At 44.4% G+C, this 20,941-nt stretch overlaps 2 protein-coding genes across 2 annotated transcripts in view; one reads left to right on the forward strand and one right to left on the reverse strand.

Annotated features, from left to right (window-relative positions):
• Positions 1–13,637, reverse strand: part of SEPTIN10 (septin 10) — a 53,227-nt gene extending 39,590 nt beyond the window's left edge. The window contains exon 1 of the mRNA XM_032653118.1: positions 13,518–13,637. Coding sequence (XP_032509009.1) covers positions 13,518–13,544 — 27 coding nt within the window. The 5' untranslated portion in view covers positions 13,545–13,637. The remainder of the gene's footprint in view (positions 1–13,517) is intronic.
• A 284-nt stretch (positions 13,638–13,921) lies between these two features.
• On the forward strand, positions 13,922–18,469 carry SOWAHC (sosondowah ankyrin repeat domain family member C). Its single transcript, XM_032652282.1, has 2 exons — positions 13,922–14,174; positions 14,256–18,469. Exons 1-2 carry the CDS (start codon positions 13,922–13,924, stop codon positions 15,590–15,592), a joined length of 1,590 nt encoding a protein of 529 aa, XP_032508173.1. The 3' UTR covers positions 15,593–18,469.
• The last annotated feature ends 2,472 nt before the right edge of the window (positions 18,470–20,941 follow it).

Here is a 20,941-nt window from a genome sequence, read left to right on the forward strand (position 1 = left end):
AACTCGTTTAAAGGACTTAAAATTGACAAGGAACATTTGGGGAAGAAAAGAATACTCAGAAATAAGTGAGAAGTCTATCAATATACATTGCTTTTTGTTTATTCCACAAATATACACAGTATTTACTAAAAGACCTACATTTTCAGGACCCCAGGCATTGAGGCTCAAAGGTGAATAAGTCATATCTTTGCGGTTTGAACTTGAGCACAGGTAGGAGACATGCATACAACTATGGACAGGGCACAGGAGTGGCTCGTGGTGAAATGACCCCTGCACGGCTAGAGATGGCACTGCCAAGAAAAGGCTTGAGCTGAGCCTTGAGGGAGAAATAGGAATTTTCCTAGCGAAGGAGAAAAGGACGTAAAGGAGTCAATGTGTGCAAAAGCATGAGTGCACCCCTGGCGTGGCTGGAAGCTGCAGTAAGTGCGGTGTAACCTAAGGAGGCTTCAGTTTAAGTGCGAGGAGGACGGCAGAACGCAGCAGGGCGGGACATTCCCTCAGCCTCCCGGTGAGGCCACGAGCACCTCCACGCCTTTCAGACAAAGGTAAACTGATAGGCCGCAGTGCTGAGCAGGAAAGAAAATTTGAGTTTAAGGTTCCTACGGCCCTGGATCCCTCAAGGAGCTTCCACCTAATAACCGGAATCTTTAGTCAAGTGTAAAATCAATCTAGGGTAATTAAAAACAAATACAGTGGTAGTTCCCATTTGCCTTAAAGTGTCCCCTGATTCCATAAGACTTGTACTCTTCCACATAGATAAGCGCACTAAAAATCCAGCCCAACTCACTAGGCCAGTCAGGTTCACTTTTCAGACAGAACATAGTTAATACTATACTAGTTAATACTATATTACTAGTAACAGTTTAGAAGTTATTATCCCATTTTTGTATAAGTCAGAAAAAGATAAATCTTCAAAAGGAAGGGTAAAGTTGCATATACTAACAGTCTATACTGAAATATTGGCCACAGGGAATATTTTTACAAAGATTAGAAGCAATAATTATGAAAATTAAGAGAAATTATATGTGATATTAACTGGCAAAAAAAGAATATAAGATTTTGTTGACACCATGGTTACAAGTAAAAATTATACATATGAGCAAGCATGTATAGAGTCTGATTCTAAAGGGAAGAGAATAAATATTTCCTTTTCTTCTTGATATCCATTAATATTATCATTTGGGCTTCCCTGGTGGCGCAGTGGTTGAGAGTCTGCCTGCCGATGCAGGGGACACGGGTTTGTGCCCCGGTCCGGGAAGATCCCACATGCCGCGGAGCGGCTGGGCCCGTGAGCCATGGCCGCTGAGCCTGCGCGTCCCGAGGCTGTGCTCCGCAACGGGAGAAGCCACAGCAGCGAGAGGCCCGCGTACCGCAAAAAATATATATATATATTATCACTTATGTGAATTTAGCAAAGACTAAAGTAGAAAAAAGAACATGTCTTCCTCAAATATCTATAAAAATGCATTTATTTAACAGATACGAATTGAGTGCCTCCTATATTCCAGGAACTGTCCGAGGCCCTGGGGCTGAATAACTTAATAAAATAGAAGAAAAAACATTAAGTCATTATGGAGCTTCCATTCCAGTTAGGGGAAGAACGGCAGAAATCAAAGTGAAACACGTGCTCTGATGTGATAACAGGGAATAATAAGTGCAGCACAGAACAATAAGGCAGCAGAGGGGGATGGGGGTAGGAAATGAGGCGGAGGCATGGCTCAGGGGCACTGCTCTGAGCAGGGTGGTTGACGGCAGCTCAGCGAAGGCCGGAAGGAGCACAGGGAGCAGAGCGGTGAAGGGGCGCCTGGAGGAAGAGCATTCCTGGCAGAGGGAATGGACCCCTGCAAAGATGTGGCAGCTGTGTGTGCTCCTGGGTTCCCGGAGCAGCAAGCAGGCGAAGCAGCAGAGGGAGAGAGAGGCAGAGTGGTGCCGGACCTCACAGGGTTCCCACGGCGTACTGAAGAACTTGGCTTTGAAGGGCTTTTAGCATAAAGAGACGTGAGTTATCTTTGTAGTAAAAGATTCATTACAGCTACTGTGTTGAGAAGACACTGAAGGATGGCAAGGCAGAAGCAAGGAGACAAGGTGCAAGGCTACTGCATTAACCCATGGCAGTCTGTTAGCGGTGGAAGAGGTGAGATGGGGGCACATTCTGGATCCACCTCGACAGCAGAGCCAATGGAACTTGCTGAAGGCTCAGTGTAGAATGTGGAGCGATGTGGAGAACGGTTCCAAACTTCTGGGCTTGAACAACGGGGAGGAGGGAGCTTCCCTTCCTGGAACTGGGAAGACCACAAAAGGAGGGGTTAGGGAAGGCGGCTCTCCTTGGAACTGGAGATGCCTGCTGGACGCTCAAGTGAAGGTCCTGAGTAGGCAGCAGGATGCTCAAGTGGACAGAGCAGAGATACCCGGACTGGAGGTAACAATTGTGACGTCATCTATACACGGCAAGTCCTCAGCGCTGTGGGACGAGGTGAGTCACCCTGGGAGTGAAGGTGCTTAGAAAAGAGAGAGCTCCCAGAACCGAGCCCTGGAGGGACTCTGACACTTCAAGTTTGGGGCACTGGGAGTAATCAGTCCAACTGACTGAGAAGGAACAGTCAAAGAGGGTGAAAGAAATCCGGAGAAGTATGGAGTCCTGGAAGAAAGCTTTGGAAGAGAACGAGTACCACCCCCATTCCTTGACCGACCTGTGCGGCTGCTTTCAGGACACAATGTACACAGAGACCACATGGCTCGCAAAGCCAAAAATGTTTACTATTTGACCCATTAAAGAAAATGTTTGCCAACCCTCGACCTAGAAGGATGAGCCGGTGAATGAATGGGGAGCATGCGGTACAGTCTGTCGGCAGCATCAAGGCCTCTTGAGCCGAGTGGTCACGACATGAAGGAAGACAACTCAGCACGATGCTCCCCCATCGCGTTCAGCTGTGAGGACGCAGGAGCGGAGTCCGGCACCACTTGACTGCAGGCCGTGTGGGTTTGCCGGGGGAGAACGATGAAGCGAGAGAGGCGGCTGAGACGTGCCATGAAGGGACAAGAGGGCGTGGAGGATGTGAGGGGAAGGGAAAGGTGGTGGGATCAGAGAACCGTGGGACCAGGAGCAGCTGGTGGAGTGAACAGGAAGAGGGGAGGTGTGGTCAGACTGAGATCTCAGGGGTGCCCTTATGGATGACGACAAGGTCAAGGTGCTCCCCACCGGAAGGTGAGGCTAAAGTAGTGTGGAGAGCAGGACACTGAAGGAGAGGAGGCGGGAGGCTGAAATGGGCCGCGATCACACAGGTCACTCGCTGGAGATCTATCAGGCCCTGCGGCAGGAGGCGTTTCAGAGGTGGCTGAACAGAGGCGGTGAGCATACAGTATGCCAGGCCCATAAGAGTCAAAGCCCGGAACTTTCCAGGATGGGAGCGAATGATGGGGAGTGGCGACCACCTCCCCCTCGGGGCTCTGTGCTGCCAGGTGTCCGTGAACCACAGGAAGCTTCCACACAGCCCCCCGCTGCCGGTCCCCTCCGCCCTACGTCCCCCACAGAGGCTCCTCCTCTCCAGTCATGGAGCTTCCGTCTGAAGAAGGCAAAGATTTCCTAGCTACAATACCAAAAGCATGATCCACAAGAGAATAATGATAAACTGAACCTAATAAACTAAAAAACTTCTGCTCTTCAAAACACACTGTTAAGAGAATGAAAAAACAAGACACATACTTGGATAAAAGATTTGTAAATCATTTATCTCATGAAGAACTTATGTCAGAAATATCTATTTTTAAAAACTTGTACAACTCAAAAGACAATAACTCAATTTAAAAAAACAGGAAAAATTTGGAACAGATGCTTCATCAAAGATATAGGGATGGCAAATAAGCACATGACAAGAGGCTCAACATCATTAGTCATTAGACAAATGTAAATTAAAACACAAGGTATCACTACATACCCATCAGAATGACTTAAAAAAAAAACTATCTGGCAAGGATGCAGAACCATTGTTAGTGGGAATGCAAATTTTGGCACAAACATTTTGAGAAACAGTTTGGCAGTTTATAAGGTTAAAACACACCGGGCTTCCCTGGTGGTGCAGTGGTTAAGAATCCGCCTGCCAATGCAGGGGGCACGGGTTCAATCCCTGGTCCAGGAAGATCCCACATGCCGCGGAGCAACTAAGCCTGTGCGCCACAACTACTGAGCCTACGCTCTAGAGCCCGCAAACCACAACTACTGAGCCCGAATAGGGGCAGAAAAGTGATAGAGACTAGGAGGAGGGCTGCAAAGAAGCACCAAGGAATGTGGGGTGGAGGATGCTGGAACAGTTCTCTATTTTTCATTGTGGTTGTGGTTACATGACTGTATGTATTCATCAGAACTCATGAAACTTTGTACTAAAAAAGTAAATTTCACTGTACATAAATTATAGCTTAATAAAAAAGTTAATTCTTAAAGATATAACAAAATTTTTTAAGTAAGTAATCAATACATGGGAAAGCAGTAGCTAACAAAAACAGAATATCTGAAGACAAACTAAATGATTTAGATGATACATGTATGATTATTTGTGAGAAGCAATAAAAAAGAAAATATTCAACAAAATATGCAATGAGAATAAAACAGTCTCTCCAATTGTTCAAATTACAATTAAGTATTAGGTTCTTTTGGCTCTCAGAGTCATGTGGAAACTGTAAATTATAATTCTTTTCCACACAACAGAATCTCTGTTACTATATGACAAGCAGCCTATCTTTTCCCGAAACAGAGAGCCCCTAGAAATTGTCTCAATGACCGAGGTCACAAGAGAGAAGGGTTAACATGACATCAGTGTAAATGTATGGCTTAGGAAGGCTGCTGGGATTTCCCTGGTGGCGCAGTGGTTAAGAATCCGCCTGCCAGTGCAGAGGACACGGGTTCAAGCCCTGGTCCGGGAAGATCCCACATGCCGCGGAGCAACTAAGCCCGTGTGCCACAACTACTGAGCCTGCGCTCTAGAGCCCGCAAGCCACAACTACTGAGCCTGCATGCCGCAACTACTGAAGCCCGCGCGCCTGGAGCCCATGCTCTGCAACAAGAGAAGCCACTGCAATAAGAAGCCTGTGCATCGCAACGAAGAGTAGCCCCCACTCACCGCAACTAGAGAAAGCCCGCGCGCAGCAACGAAGACCCAATGCAACCAAAAATAAATAAATAAATAATAAAAATAAATTTAAAAAAGAGGGCTGCTGGAGCTAACTGCTTATGGTGGCAAGAGATACAAAGGTCGGGAGCACTAAGCAACTGCCAAAGCCATGTGCCAGGGCCCGGGCCAAAGAGGCCCCAGCACAACAGGAGAAAAACAAGAGACAGTCTGTTAACAAATTTTGAGAGAGTTAACCCTCAACCCCCAAAACGGAGATAACAGTACTCGGCTCATGGAGTCGGGAGGAGAAATGTGATAATGCAAGTCAAGCACTTGCCCCAGTGAATGCATGTTAGCACGGGGAGCATTCAGTTACCCCAGTGGTGTCCCAGACAAAAATATACCTTGAATACTTTAGTGTTTGCAAAGATCTTTAGAGATTACCAGACCACTAAAAAAGTAAAGATTCATCTAAAGAAGCTGAAAATAATGGTTAAAGTTTCCTTTAGTTTTTTAAAAATATACATTAAATTTTAAAGCTATTTTTTTCATGATTGGCAAATACAATTGAAAGGCATCTCGTGATATTTTAAGATTGAGCATACAGGCTGAGTCTGAGATGAAGAATCTTCTTCCTGCCTAAAATATTACTTCTCTGCTAATCCATGGCCACCTCTTCCTTTAATACTAAGCTCAATATTGAGTTTTGGCAAAAAGGCCTCACTCTTTATATAAATTTAAAACCAGTACAAATCACCATCTCACATATAGGTTGTATTTTCCAAAAGTTCATTTTAGTAAGCTTTTTGGATCTAGAATACAGTTTCCATAGAAACAACATTACAGTTAAGGTCCTGAGTAGGTTCACAAATGCCTTATTTAACCCATAATGTACAGACGATTTACAGTCTTAGACTAAGTTTTCAAATCCATCAGCAGACAAAGTACACCTGTTGCCCTATTCCTAGAAAAACTAACTCTAGATCATGCATTCTCAATGGGGGGTATCCCCTCACCACAAAGGTGGTAGAAATTGGTTCTTGGGGGACCAAAGAGAAAAAAAAAAAAAAAAATCAGTGGTTTGTGGACCTCCAAAGCTCAATCAACCCTATCTGAAAAAATTTATTCTTTAGTACTGAATTCCTCTCATTAGGGAAAACTTAATTAATTGGATCAATTAATTTAATAAGACTAATTAAATGTTATCAATTAACTAAATTTGATTTAAATTTCATTTTTCTCCAGAAAGGGCAATAATGAAAAATGATAATTACTGCTCTAGACAAAGACTGAAACAGGCCACGTTTGCATGCAGCATTTCCCACCTTCCTCCGCAGCTCTCTCCACGCTGCCCTGCGCTCCAGTCTCTTCACCCAGGTTGGTCCTAAATCAACTGCCCACCTGTTTTCACTGCTAATCAAACTCCTTTCTCGGTTCCGAGATCTCACCAGGGGTTAGGAAAGTGACCTCTGACTAACCTTCCCTAAGCTAGTTATACTTTCACAAGAGGAGACTTGGTGGGGACAACTCAATGCCTTTGTTTCTGAAGCCCTGAGTCACTGCCCTGGAGACTGAGCATCCTAGCTACCCATTTGCCAATGAGGACAATTTCCCACTTACACATACAGGATGGCCCCAGTTAACAACTCATCTTAAAACAAAGCTCCTTTATAACAAAGACATCTTTTAATGTTTGAAAATCATTCAAGCAATCCTGGCTTAATTAATAACGCAAAGTAATAGTCCAGTTAGTATACACTCAACTAAGCAAAAATATCACTGTGCACAACTTACATCTGTCCATGAAAAAACGAGTACGGACCACTCACAAAACATTTATGTATCCATCAATATACTCTCTACCTAGCATTTCATTACTTATGGCCTCTTCCTACACATATCAATCACACTGTCTAATGAGAACAAAAGGACTCCTCACTGTCTCCATACACATGGTCTGAATAGAGGGAGGGCAGGATAACCTTGATCCGGTTCTTCAGAGGAGAGGGAAAGGAAACCAGAGAAGACGTCCCACAGTTCTTGCACCTCATCTTTGGTAAGCCCTGTGGTTGTGTGACGCCAGGCTGCCTGAAACTGGCTTGGAGGGGCCGGGGACCCCATCACACCTGGCAGGAACCTGCAGGGCCAGCTCGTCCTCCCGGTCCCTCCGCACACACACGTCTCAAACAGAAACTGCCTCTTCTCCTTTCCCCCAACCTTAACTCCTTCTTATGCCTCACGGTGCATATTTTATTTTTTCAGCATATGTCATAATTTTAATACTTGCTTCAGTTGTTTTACTCAGGTCTGACAGAAAACAACCCTATTCCTCCTATATAATTTCTACTTCTGTTAGTAAGTATTTCTGAAACACATACTTTGTGAACTAAATGATTACCATGCAACCTCTACTAAACTGCCATATGCTTACATTTCCATCTGTCAGTTGTCTCAGGCCTAGATGTCAGAGTATTTAGGATTGTTTCAACAGGAAAAGATTCCGGATGGCCTTAAATGGAACACGGCTGAGAGGGTGTATCTTTATCCCTCTCCCCTAACAGAGGTTCCGCAGCCTCAGCCCTCCATGTTCATATGGCACAGCTGCCACTTCCGCTTACTTGCGTCTCCAAGCATCTTCCCTCGTAACACAAAGAAATGGGAGTGAAATTCTGACACCTAGGTTCATTTTCCTCCACTTCATTTCTCCCAAAGGCTGCATTTCAAAAATCTTTCACATGCTCTGTTTGACTCTACCTTCCTTTGTAGTCTCAATACCCGGTTCATTTTTTTAAATTTGCCCTAACAATTTAGTTATTCCATAATTTAAATTTTTCTAGTGTCAGAAAAAGCAGACTGAAAGAAATCTGAAAATTCTAGAATGTAGTCAAACATGGCTCCTGAGAGAATACGGTCACAATGTTTCTCAAAACAGATGCTCCAAACACATGGTCTACAAGTATCCTGTCCTTGGAAGTGCTCCAGAAAACCCAGTGCTCAGAGCTTCCCTAAGCTGGTAAAAGTCTAACCACACACCTTCATTTGCCTCTGACAGGGAAAGCCTGCAGATAGCCAAAAGGGAGCTTGTACATCCCTGTGGCATTATTTAAATTAACCAAAACAAATGAGGAAAAAGAGGCCATCAAAACACAATTCTGGACAACTTTAAGATTAGCATACAAAAGTACACCTTTACAATGACTAGTTCTGGAACGAATCACATAGTGTAAGGAACCTTGAGTTCTATTGTATCTAAACTGCTTCAGCTAGATCCTCAATGAAGAAATCTCCGGACTTTTTGAGAAATACAAAGAAAGTAGTTAATTTCAAATAAGTATAACTGCCAAATACAAAATTTCAAAGACAGGAAGAACACTCGAGCAAAATATGCATATTTACTAAAAGTAATAAAAAATTGTAAGCATACTAAATCATGATTGGTTTTAAAGGTATTTAAAATGGTAGTTTTCATCTTGTGGTTTTGTTATTGAGACTGTGAGCTGCTTATTTCTGTGATCTTCAAATCAGTGGTAGACACAAATTGTAAAAGGTGTTAAATAAAATTTTAAAATAAAGCATCATCTAAATCAGACTTCCTCCCAGATATGATCAAAAGGAAATGTAAAAATTATTCTCATTGAAAAAGCCTTGAGAATCAGGTATTTTGTACTAGGAATACTTAAAATCTTAAGCAGAGAAAATTAATTTAGCATGGTTAAAAATAAAGGGCCAGGGACTTCCCTGGTGGCACAGTGGTTAAGAATCCACTTGTCAATGCAGCGGACACGGGTTTGAGTCCTGGTCCAGGAAGATGCCACATGCCACAGAGCAACTAAGCCCGTGAGCCAGAACTACTGAGCCTGTGCTCTAGAGCCTGTGAGCCACAACTACTGAGCCCGTGCACCTACAGCCCGTGCTCCGCAAGAGAAGTCACCTCAACGAGGAGAAGCCCATGCACTGCAACAAAGAGTAGCCCCTGCTCGCTGCAACTAGAGAAAGCCCGCATGCAGCAACAAAGACCCAACACAGCCAAAAATAAATAAATAGATAGATAGATAGATAAAAAATAAAGGGCTAATAAACATTCTTGAGAAGAGTCTCTTCTGTAGTAAACTACAAAAATTTAAAACACCCTCTTTCTCCTTTCCCACACACCCAAATAAATAAATAAATAATCAACACAAACAGTTACAGTCTGGAACTGTGTTAGGATCAAAGTCAGCATGGAAAAACCTCAAAAGCTTGGAGGAAGGTGAAGCCTCGTTAGAACATAAATGCAGACTAACAGCTCCTAGCTGCCCGTAAGAATTTATAACTGATGTGTGTAACATTCAACAAGAATAAAATGATTCAAGGTGAACATACTTCCCATATAAAAAATATTCAACACCGGTCCTCAAAGACGTATAATCATGGCTACGGAGGATACAAAGAATATTACAGGTTGCTTTTCCTGAAGACAGATCATTTAATTTAGGGGGTGGGGGGGAAATGCAAGGTTCACTAAAATTTAATTGATGTGAAAAGTTAAGTAACAATACAAAACATAAGTTAGGAGGTATTGCAAGGAAGCACATGACTAGTGGCAAACAAGCAGTACAACAGACTGCCACAGGTTAAAGTGCTCTGGGTAAGCTTCAGAGAAGATGGGCCAGGAACTCGGTCTTTCATTATCTTATGATGATTACAGGACCTGGACCAGTGGGAAGGGATGTCTCTCCAGATCAGAAACACTGAGGCGGTAATTAACTCCAGGACATAAAAGAGAAGAATTAAAAGCCACAACTTCAAGGTAGAAAGTAAAACAAATGAGGGAAGCTTCTAAGGTAAAAAAATTATCCTCACTGAATGATAACTGAAAAAGAAACATAAGAGTTCAAAAGTATAGCATCTGAAACAGGAAATGACAGAGGTAGTTTGAAACTGAAAAGATCTGGACACCATTTAAAAGCTTTGGTAAGGATAGTCTGAAGAAGCAGAAAATTATGAGTGTGTTTCTCAAGAGACAGGAAAAGGCAGTCAACGTCATTACAAGATCCACTATCAGAGTCAGCAATAAATAACTATACAGTCAAGATCTCTTGAATCATAAAACTTATGCAATTACTAATGGGGGACATGTGGAGACAGTGGCAGGCACAATATGGCCCAAAGCAGACCTCATCATCACTAGCTGTGATTCCTTGAGCATGCACTAAACCTCCCTGAGTCTTTTTAATACAACCTTTGAAGGCCAGTTTCCATTTACAGTTATTACAAAATACTGGCTATACTCCCTGTGTTGTACAACATATCTTTGAGTCTTAATGTCCTCTTCTATGAAAAAAAAAGGTCTGAAAATCTGAAGAGTTTCAAGTGAGATTTAACACAGAGCTCTTTAAAACCTAAAGGTAGAATGAAAATGAAAATACAACATACTAAAATCTGTGGAACACAGCTAAAGCCCTGCTGAGAGGGAAATTCATTAACACCATGTGCCTATATTAGAAAGGAGTAAAAGTCTCAAATCAGTGATCTAAGGTTTCCCCTCAAGAACTTAGAAAAAGAAGAGCAAAATAAACCAAAAGCAAGCAAAGGAAATAAAGATAAGATCAGTAATCAGTTTATTGAAAATACAAAAATAATAGAGAAAAACCAATGAAACAAATAGTTCTTTGAAAAGATCAATGAAACTGACAAACTTCTAGCAAGACTGACAAAGGCAGAAGATGCAAATTACCAATATCAGGAATGAAACAGGGACTGTCACTACAGACTGAAGAAATCAAAAGGATAATAAGATAATATTATGAACAACTCCATACACAGAAACTTGACCACTTGGAAGGAATGGATCACAAAACCACACATCATCACAACTCACCCAATGTGAAATAACGTGAATAGCCAGATAACTAGTAAGGAATTGAAATCTGTAAGTTTAAAAGTCCCTCTCCGTAAACTAATATGTAGACTTAATGCAGTATCTATCAAAATCCCAGCAAAATTCTTTGTAGGTAGACAAGACTATTCTAAAATTTATAATGAAAGGCAAAGAAACTAGAATAGCCAAAAAAATTTTTGAAATATAAGAATAAAGTGAGAAGCATCAGTCGACTCTATTTCAAGACTTATTTATGTAGCTACAGGAATCAAGACTGCATGCTAACAGAGACCCCAGAAAGAGAGCCACACAAACACGCTCAACTGATTTTTGATGAAAGTGCAAAAGCAATTCAAGAGAGGACAGATAGCCTTTCCAACAAATGCTGGAGCATCCATAAGCCAAAAATGACCCTTGACCTAAGTCTTGTATCTTATACAAAAATTAACTCAAAATGGGTCATAGGTTCAGATGTAAAACAAACTATAAAACTGTTAGGAAAAAAATTAGAGAAAACCTTTGGTATTTTGAGTTAGGCAATGGATTCTTAGACTTGACACAAAGGTACAATCCGTATGATGAAAAACTGATAAAATGGATGTTATCAAAACTTTTAAAAATGTTTGCTCTGCAAAAGATTCTTTAAGAGGATGAAAAAAAACCTACAAAGAATGAGAAAAAACATTTGCAAGGACTGGTGTCTAGAATATATATTTTAAACCACATAGCAAGGACTGGTGTCTAGAATATATATTTTAAAAACATCTAAAATCAGCAGTAAAAAAAAAATCCAATTAGACAATGTGCAAAAGAAATGAAGAGACATTTCACTGAAGAGAATATACAGATGGCAAACAAGCACATTAGAAAAATGCAAGTTAAAACCCCAATATATCATTACATACCTATCGGAAGGTCTAAATAAAAAAACAGGAACACCAAGCGCTGGGGAGGATGTGGAAAAACTGGTCTTGCGTACATTGCTGACGGGAATGAAAAACGGTGCAGAAACTCTGGGAAAGAGTTCGGCAGTTTCTTATGAAACTAAACATGCAACTGTCATGTGAATCCCGGAGAACTGACGACTTACACCTTCCTCATGCTACATTACTAAAGCAGCTTTATTCATAACAGCCCAACACTGGAAACAACCTAGGTGTCCTTCAAAGTGTGGTATATCCACCCCCTGGAATACTACTCAGCAATTAAAAGGAACAAACTAATGATACTTGCGACACCTGAATGAACCTCCAGAGGACGCTGCTGAGTGAAAAATATCCAATCCCCAAAGGTTACACACTGGGTGATCCCATTATATATCATTCTCGAAATGACAAACTCATAGAAATCACAGACTGCAGTAGTTGCTAGGGGCTAAGGAGGAGGTGGAGTGGAAAGGAATTGGCTGTGGCTACAAAAGGGCAGCGACGGGCCCTGGGGCGAAGGAGAGCCCTGTCCTCACACAGCAGAGTCAGTGTCCTGGGTGTGCTCTTCACTGTGGTTGGCAGCGTGTTACTATTAAGGAAGACTGGGTAAAGGGTGCTGGGGAATTCTGTTACTTCTCACAGTTGCACAAGAATTTACAATTATCTCAAAAAGTTTAATTAAAGGTAAACTTATTGCAAAATAAGCACAGCAACTGACAAGAAATCCACCATCAATTAAATGATTAAACTCTCTCCAGCCCAAGTTTAATTCTGAAGACTGAACTTCACTCTGAACCAAAGAGTTTAAAACACATTTTCCTCACCCACACGTGCACACAAACACAGCAACGGTAACAAGGCAGTCCAGACAGGAAAGCTGAGACCTCCCTAACGACAGGACACAGATGAAAGAGACCTGGGCTGAATAAGGACAAAAACCCTCCTCCAGGCTCTATCAAACTAACGGGCTGTGTGACTTGGGAACATCACCCAACCTCTCAGGTCCCCACAACCTAAACTTTTAATCTGGGAGACTGCTTAGACCAGCACTTTTCAAACTTTTTGGTCTCAGGTCCCCGAAGAGTTTTTGTTTACAAGGATTACGACCACTGATATTTGTAGTATCAGAAATTAAAACAAAATTTTCAAAAGGCAAGTGGTCCTTCCACAACTTATAGCGTCTGGAAAACTCCACGGCACTCACAAGAGAATGAGAGTGAAAAGGGCAAGGAACAGCTTGGAATGGCCGAGGACACAACTGTGACCATCCCACGGCTTACTCTGAAATGAGATCAGTGCATAAAAGGGACTTGAAAGGTAGAAAACACCGAACAAATCAGCCACATCAGTTCTTTTAACAGAAAAGGGCGCCAAGGCGGGAGAAAAAGGCTCCAATCCCAAGGAGGTCGATACTGGGTAAAATGGGGGGCTTCTGAAGGCCTGGGAGGCCGAGTCAGTGGGCCAGCCCGCCACCGGCCCGCTCTCGCGCGTTCGGGACCGTTACAGAAACCGCCCCCGCTTCAGACTCAACTTCAGGGAAGACGGGAAGCCCCGCGAAGCCTCGGCCACCGGGAGGGGCCGTGGCAGGAAGGCGGGGGTCCCGGGGAGGGGGGGCGGGGGACTCACCAGGTGCCGCGCCACCTCGGAAGACATGGTACGAGCGGGTCTGGGCGGGCGGACGGCCAGCGATGCGGCTGCAGCCGGCCGGATGGCGCGTCCAGCGGCTGAGGGACGCTGGGGGCCGGACGGGACGGGGCGGGGCGGGCGGGAGGGAAAAAGGGAGGAGCGGCGGAGAGGGGTCCGGCGGCCTCAGTGACGTAGAGGGCCGGGCGGGATAGCGCGGGGCGGGGTCCGGTCGGGAAAGGAGGAGAGCTGAGGGGAGGGGTCCCGCGGCCTCAGTGACGTGGGGTCCGGGCGGATGGCGCGGCGGGCAGGGGTCCAAGAGGGAGGGGAGGGGAAATGAGAGGAGGGGTCCAGCGGCCTCAGTGAGCTGGGGGGCGAGGCGGGCTGCGCGTCTCCACCGCGCCCAGATGCCGCGCGCGCGAAGCGGGCCTGTCACAGGAGTGCCCGGACCTTTTAGAGAACGACCAGTTAGTGCCGGGGAGGGAATGGAGCACACTCGGGACGCGAGGAGAAAGACGCGTGGAAAAGCGGACACTGCTTTTCCGACAGCCGGGGCGGGGCTGGAGCACAGATTGCGGCCGGAGCGGGCGCCGGAAGTGGGCGGGGCCTGGGCGTGTCCCCTGGCAGGAGCGGCCATTGCGGACCGCTCACGGGCCGGAAGTGGGTGGAGCCAGGGCGTGTTCTCCGGGGAGAGCACTGATTGCGGCCTGCGCGGGGACTGAAAGGGGGCGGGGCGGACAGGAGCTGGGCCCGCGGGAGCTGTAAGGCGGCCAGTGCGAAGGCCGGAAGTGGGCGTGTCCGTCCGGCGGGGGCGTGTCCGCGGGCGCGGCCGGGGGGCTGTGGCGGCTAGTCAGGCCGCTGCGGCGCCCGAGGAGCCTGAGGAGGGGTCAGCCGCGTCGGTGCGGCGCCGGCCAGGTGCGCGGCCACGGATGGAGGGTCCAGTGGAGTGCGGGGCCCGGGACCAGGCCGAGCTGGAGCAGCCCGTCGGCGGCGCCCTGGGCGGGACGCCCGAGCAGCGCGCCAGCGGCCGCCTCAGGGAGCCGGGGCACTCGGCGGCAGACCCCGCCGACCCCTCCGACCCCGCGGACGAAGCCCCGAGCGCGCCCCCGGGGAGGCGGCCCCGCGGCGGCCCCGCGGAAGAGGGCGCGCGGCCCGAGGTGCCTGGCGATGCGCCGCGGCCCGGCCGCCCCGCGCCCCGGGAGGCAGCGGGCAGCTCCCCGCAGCTGCGGCGCGGCCCCGGGGGCGCGGACGGCGCGGCGGCAGAGGAGGAGGGCGCGGGCGCGCTGACGCTGGACCCGCTGGAGCACGCGTGGATGCTGTCGGCCGCCGACGGCCGCTGGGACAGCCTAGAGGGGCTGCTGGCCTGCGAGCCCGGCCTGCTGGCCAAGCGCGACTTCATCACCGGCTTCACCTGCCTGCACTGGGCGGCCAAGCACGGCCGGCAGGAGCTGCTGGCCCTGCTGGTGCGCTTCGCGGGCCAGCACCGGCTGCCGGTGAACATCAACGCGCGCACAAGCGGCGGCTACACCGCACTGCACCTGGCGGCCATGCACGGGCACGTGGAGGTGGTGAAGCTGCTGGTCGGGGCCTACGACGCCGACGTGGACGTGCGCGACTACAGCGGCAAGAAGCCTTCGCAGTACCTGAGCCCGAGCACCGCCGAGGAGATCCGGACCCTGGTGGGCGCCCTGGACGAGGACGAAGCCGAGAGCACGGCGGGCAGCGGGGGAGGGCGCTGGAGGCTCTCGAGGGTGCTGCCCTCGACCCTCATCTCCGGCAGGCTCTCGCACGCTCTGGAGGACGGCGGGGACCACCACCACCATCACCATCACCTGGCCGAGGGATTGGCTGCGGGCAAAGCGAAGGAGCCGGGTCGCAAAGCCTCGGGCAGCTCTAGTGGGCGGATGAAACCCAGACTCAACAAAATCCGCTTCCGAACCCAGATCATCCACACCACACCCTCTTTCAGAGACCCGGAGCAGCCCCTTGAGGAGGGGGAGGACGAAGAGGAGGACCGGTCTTTTAAAGGCCACTCATCCTCATTCAAACTGAGACCCAAGTCCAATGTATTCGGGTAAAAATGATTTCTTTTAGAACGTTCTAAGACTTGTTTGTCGTCTTAGGAATAGGGTACTAGGTGTAGACAAGGAAGTGAGACCAGAAAAGACTTAAGCTAAATGCTGCATTCTTACTTCGGGGGGTTGGAAAGGATGGGGAGGAATTCTCCTTAGCAGTATGGCTGCAGTGGATTTCCAAGCGATTCCTCAAACCTTGACCTAGGCCTCTTTTCCCCCTGCCACCCTTCTGCGCTGCAGTCCCTGTTTCTAAGGACTGAAAGTGTATCAAAATCAGGTGCAGAGCTGGTGACTGAGGGTCCCTTTGATTGAAACATTGCCGGCTACCATGCAGAGTAAGGAGCATTGCACATTCGTATCTGTTTTTAATAGTGGCGACTCTTCCAAGAGCAACAGGAAATGCAAATTGTAATGAAGCTGGTAGTGTTTGTAAGTGTGAACAAACCGACATACTACCCTGTGTTTTTACTAATGGCATTTGATTTTAAGATGCTACTGAAGGTCAGGTCAGAGTTGAAATGCACAAATACTAATTAGAGAATAATGTGAATACAATTGGAAATCTCTTGGTACCCTACTTGTAAGTAGTGTTCACCTCTTTTCAAAAGCAATTTCAGCTTGGGTCACTGAACTAAAGAAATAGGCAACATTCACTTTTGAGTTAATCTGTTGTGTGGTTTCCTCTTAATTATCTCTAATACCACTGCACTTAGTATTACGGTACATTATTAATAACTACATAAATTTTTATTTAAAGAAAACACTTTTTAGCAACCTATGGTACTTTTAAGTAAATGTTACCTCTGGTTCTGATTCTTACTAACTTGTTTTGCTTTTCCAAAAGTCTGAATTTGTCTGAGTTTTTATTCTGGGGGTAATTTAACTGTTGGTTCTACTTGGCATGACCCTGTTTGACAGTGCTTAGAGTTGAATTGCCTACAGAAACTGTTTCTGGTTTAGATTATTAACAAAAATTGACATAAATGTTAATGAACTGATGCTTCTGTGAAGTAATTATTAAATCAACTTAATATTTTCACATAAGGTACACTTTTTTTTTTTTTTGCGGAACGCGGGCCTCTCACTGTTGTGGTCTCTCCCGTTGCGGAGCACAGCCTCCGGACGCGCAGGCTCAGCAGCCATGGCTCACGGGCCCAGCCCCTCCGCGGCATGTGGGATCTTCCCGGACCGGGGCACAAACCCGTGTCCCCTGCATCGGCAGGTGGACTCTCAACCACTGCGCCACCAGGGAAGCCCAAGGTACACTTTTTATTTTACTAATGAAATACATTCATAGTCTCAATACTTTGTAGCAATGTTTTGCAAATGTTTAAAGTACTCAATCTTTGCAGTTTTCCAGTGTTTCCTTGAATCTATTAGAGACATGGAGTGAAGTTATTGGAAAGCTGGCTAGTAAATCTACCCAGTTAAAAATAGCACTTTATAAAAGGGAAAAGAAAATAGACGGGACTATTTCTATATTTAAATGCTGCTGGTTATTGAATCCCTTCACATATAAGTGAAAAAATATTGGTCATTAAAATTAAAGACTCGTTTAACTGTGGTTCTTAATTATATTTCGTTCAAATATGTTAGGGTGAATGTCTTTATAATTATTGTTCAATTTAGCTCACAGGCATATTAAATTCACTTGTAACAAGATTCAAAACGACTTGTGGGAGACTAATTCCAAAACGTCCTCCTCCCTTGGTCTTTTTGGTCTCCTAGTTGCTGCAATGTAAGTATTGCAGCCTGTAGTGATGACAGAGTTAACAGATTTCAGAGTGAATGAACCAATACATGAACTGCACAGAACTGGTGTTTAGAGAGTTCTTAGATCTTTAATTTCCAAAGTTGTAGAAATTTGTAACAAGTTGGTCACACCTCTCTAGACAGCAATTGATTTTGTATAAAGACTAACGAAAAACATTCACATAAAATATATAAACCATTGTCCATTGGTGTGCCTTTACTTTTGTTTTAGGATTATGGAAGTGGGATATGTACATTTGAGAAGCACTTTTATCCATACGTGTGGGTGAAAATCTAATTTTGTATAAATCAAAATTAGGTTCCTTGAAGGTGAAAAGCAGTCATTTGTTCCGGATCATAACCACATTGCCTGTATCTAGTGTGGGATAAGTTGTAACTTCTCACTGAGTCTAAGGTTTCAAGGGCGTGTGAAGCCAGAGTGAACCATAAGAACACTGCGGAGCCACCTCCAGGTCCCACTGAACAGTGTTAATCTCTCAAATGTGTATGTTAGGGCCTAATTGCACAGAATCTGTAACTTGCTAGATCTTTAGGGATTGAGTCAATACTTAACTTGCTTTTCACATTAAAGAATTCAACTTTTCAGATAAAATATACTTTGAAATTTCAAAAATCATTCCTGGGGGAACTTTTAGCATTCCTTGTCATGATGTACTTGTGTGCAGTAAGTGCAGCATTTGCAGCTGCTTAACTCTGTTCCTCTTATTTTTTCAATTTCCAAATTGAGATTATAAAAAGCAAGTGATTTGTGTAATTTGATGTTTGTGGAGTTGTGCCTACCATTAATGGAAATATGCACGTCAGTTACTCAGAGGTCGTTGATGTGAAACTGCGGTTAGAAATTCCAGGTGTGTCGGTGTGTTTCTTACAGGTGCACTGGACACTAGTGAATTTGTCACAGCTCTCTTCGCTTTTATGGTGTATAAAGTACAGCTAGCTTATAAAACTTGAGAATATGGCACTAGTCTATTCATGCCTGAAATCTTGGAGTCCAGGATGCCTTGTCTCTTACTTTTCAACTAAGTGAAACTTTGGGAGTTTAGAATGTAAAATTTGTAAAGTTTGTTTTGTCAAAATAAAACGTTCACACTAGATTTTTCCTCTGAATTGTCTAAATCGCTATAGTTCTTTATATTTTTACCTGTCTGGGGTTTTACATTTCACACAGTGCTTTTTGAAATTTGCATCTATTTGATCCTTTTTCTATCCCTTAAATCACTGGCCATATATCCTTAATTTACAGATAAGGGAATGAAGGTTGATGCTGTTCAGGGTCACAAAGTCAATGGCAGTAAGATCTCAAGACTTGATGCTTTTCCACAACATTATCTTTCCTGCACTTTGAATTGCCAAATTTTGGCAAAGGTGCTGCAGCTGGGCACCAGTAGTGGAGGAATCAGCTTGGGGAGAGGGTAGTACCTCTACCACTACCTTAAAAAAAAAAATTCAAATGAAAGGACCGACAAGGGATTAATCTCCAAAACATGCAAAGAACTCATAGAGCTCAATATCAAAAAATAGGTGGAAGATCTAAATAGACATTTCTCCAAAGAAGATATATAGTTGGCCAAAAAGCATATGAAAAGATGCTCAACATCACGAATTATTAGAGAAATGCAAGTCAAAACTACAGTGAGATATCACCTCACACCAGGAAGAATGACCATCATCAAAAAATCTACAAATACATGCTGGAGAGGGTGTGGAGCAAAGGGAACCCTCTTACACTGTGGGTGGGAAGGTAAATTGGTGCATCCACAGTGTGGAGGTTCCTTAAAAAACTAAAAATAGAATTACCATACGACCCAGCAATCCCACTCCTGGGCGTATAACTGGAGAAAAGTGTAATTTGAAAAGATACACCCCAATGTTCATTGCAGCACTATTTACAATAGCCAGGACATGGAGGCAACCAAAATGTCCATCAACAGAGGAATGGTTAAAGATGTGGTACATATATACAATGGAATATTACTCAGCCATAAAAAAGAATGAAATAGTGCCACTTGCAGCAACATAGATGGACCTAGAGATTGTCATACCGAGTGAAGTAAGTCAGACAGAGAAAGACAAATATATGATATCCCTTGTATGTGGAATCTAAAAAGAGGGGTACAAATGAACTTATTTACAAAACAGAAATAGAGTCACAGATGTAGGAAACAAACATGGTTACCAAAGGGGAAAGGAGGGGGATAAATTGGGAGATTGGGATTGACATATACACACTACTATATATAAAATAGATAACTAATAAGAACCTACTGTATAGCACAGGGAACTCTATTCAGTACTCTGTAATGACCTATATGGGAAAAGAATCTAAAAAAGAATGGATGTATATATGAGTGTAACTGATTTACTTTGCTGTAAAGCAGGAACTAACACAACATTGTAAATCAACTATACTCCAATAAAAATTAATTTAAAATAATTCTTAAAACCCATGGCTCAAGCACACATCAGCTACCATAAACCCTCCCTTCCCAGACTGGAGCTTAAGGAAGATGGGAATGCCTTTTTCTATTTCCTTTAATATCTATCAAACATTGGATATTAATGAATTTACTTCCTCATCAAGGTTACCTTTGATCTTTGTTTTAACCAAGTTCAGCAGGTGGCAGAGGGACTTGTGAATCTTTGCTGTAACTGTCCGCCATTGGTCCCTCTCAGGAAGATCTTGCTATGATTGCTGCTGGGGCTTTTTGTTGTTGCTGTTAATTTAGGACAGCTTATAAAACAAGGTAAGTCTAGTTTCCGTTTCTAGAATGACTTCTTTCCTTAGAAGTACTTATCTTAAAAGGATTCATTGAGGAGCCCCCATGAAGATATCTTTAATTTTTCCTAGTGAAAGTATTTTTTGTTTTGCTAAATACATGGTATTATTTAGAGTTTCTTGTAAATTAATCCTAAAAGTACTTGGGAATTTGCTGCAAACCAGTGTTCCTTCAATGATGAGTCAAATAGCTACTATTAGAGGGCTGGAAGGTGACCCTTCCTGAACCTGTTTTTCAAGATATAGCAGCAGAGTTGTTTGCAACACTATCAGATTTCTTTTTTCTGAAGTATACTGCTTTCATGTTACCAAACTTTTTTCTCCTCAATCTTCTCTTCAAATGTCAGTTTTGTCTCAGGAAGTGACTTCCCCATTCAGCTAATAAAGTGTCTGCTCTTCCATATTTATCGGGGAATGAATGACAAGTGTCCCCACTGGCACAATGCCTGGCATGTCGAAGGTACACAATAAGTGTTTTGTTTTAATGGAAAACACTAAGGAAATTTTTCATAATGTTGCATCACATGGATAATTTCAACAATATGCATTCATTCCAATTGAATAAAGGTAAGAATTTTTCCTACAATGTGGCTGTACTGCCAGCCAGCCCCTGCATCTGCAGCCCAGCCCAAGGAACAATCTATTCCAATCCTGGAGGTAAAATCGGCTTTGTTAGGATTTTACTTTGTAAGCAACTTAAGAGATTTTCAGCAGTAAATTTGATTATAAGAAGTTTTACCTTACAAGTTTATTCAAGTACATAATCCCCAGGAGAATCTGCTTTAACTGGCTTTAAATATTCT

The sequence above is a fragment of the Phocoena sinus genome, chromosome 13, assembly GCF_008692025.1.
Source record: "Phocoena sinus isolate mPhoSin1 chromosome 13, mPhoSin1.pri, whole genome shotgun sequence".
NCBI lineage: Eukaryota > Metazoa > Chordata > Mammalia > Artiodactyla > Phocoenidae > Phocoena > Phocoena sinus.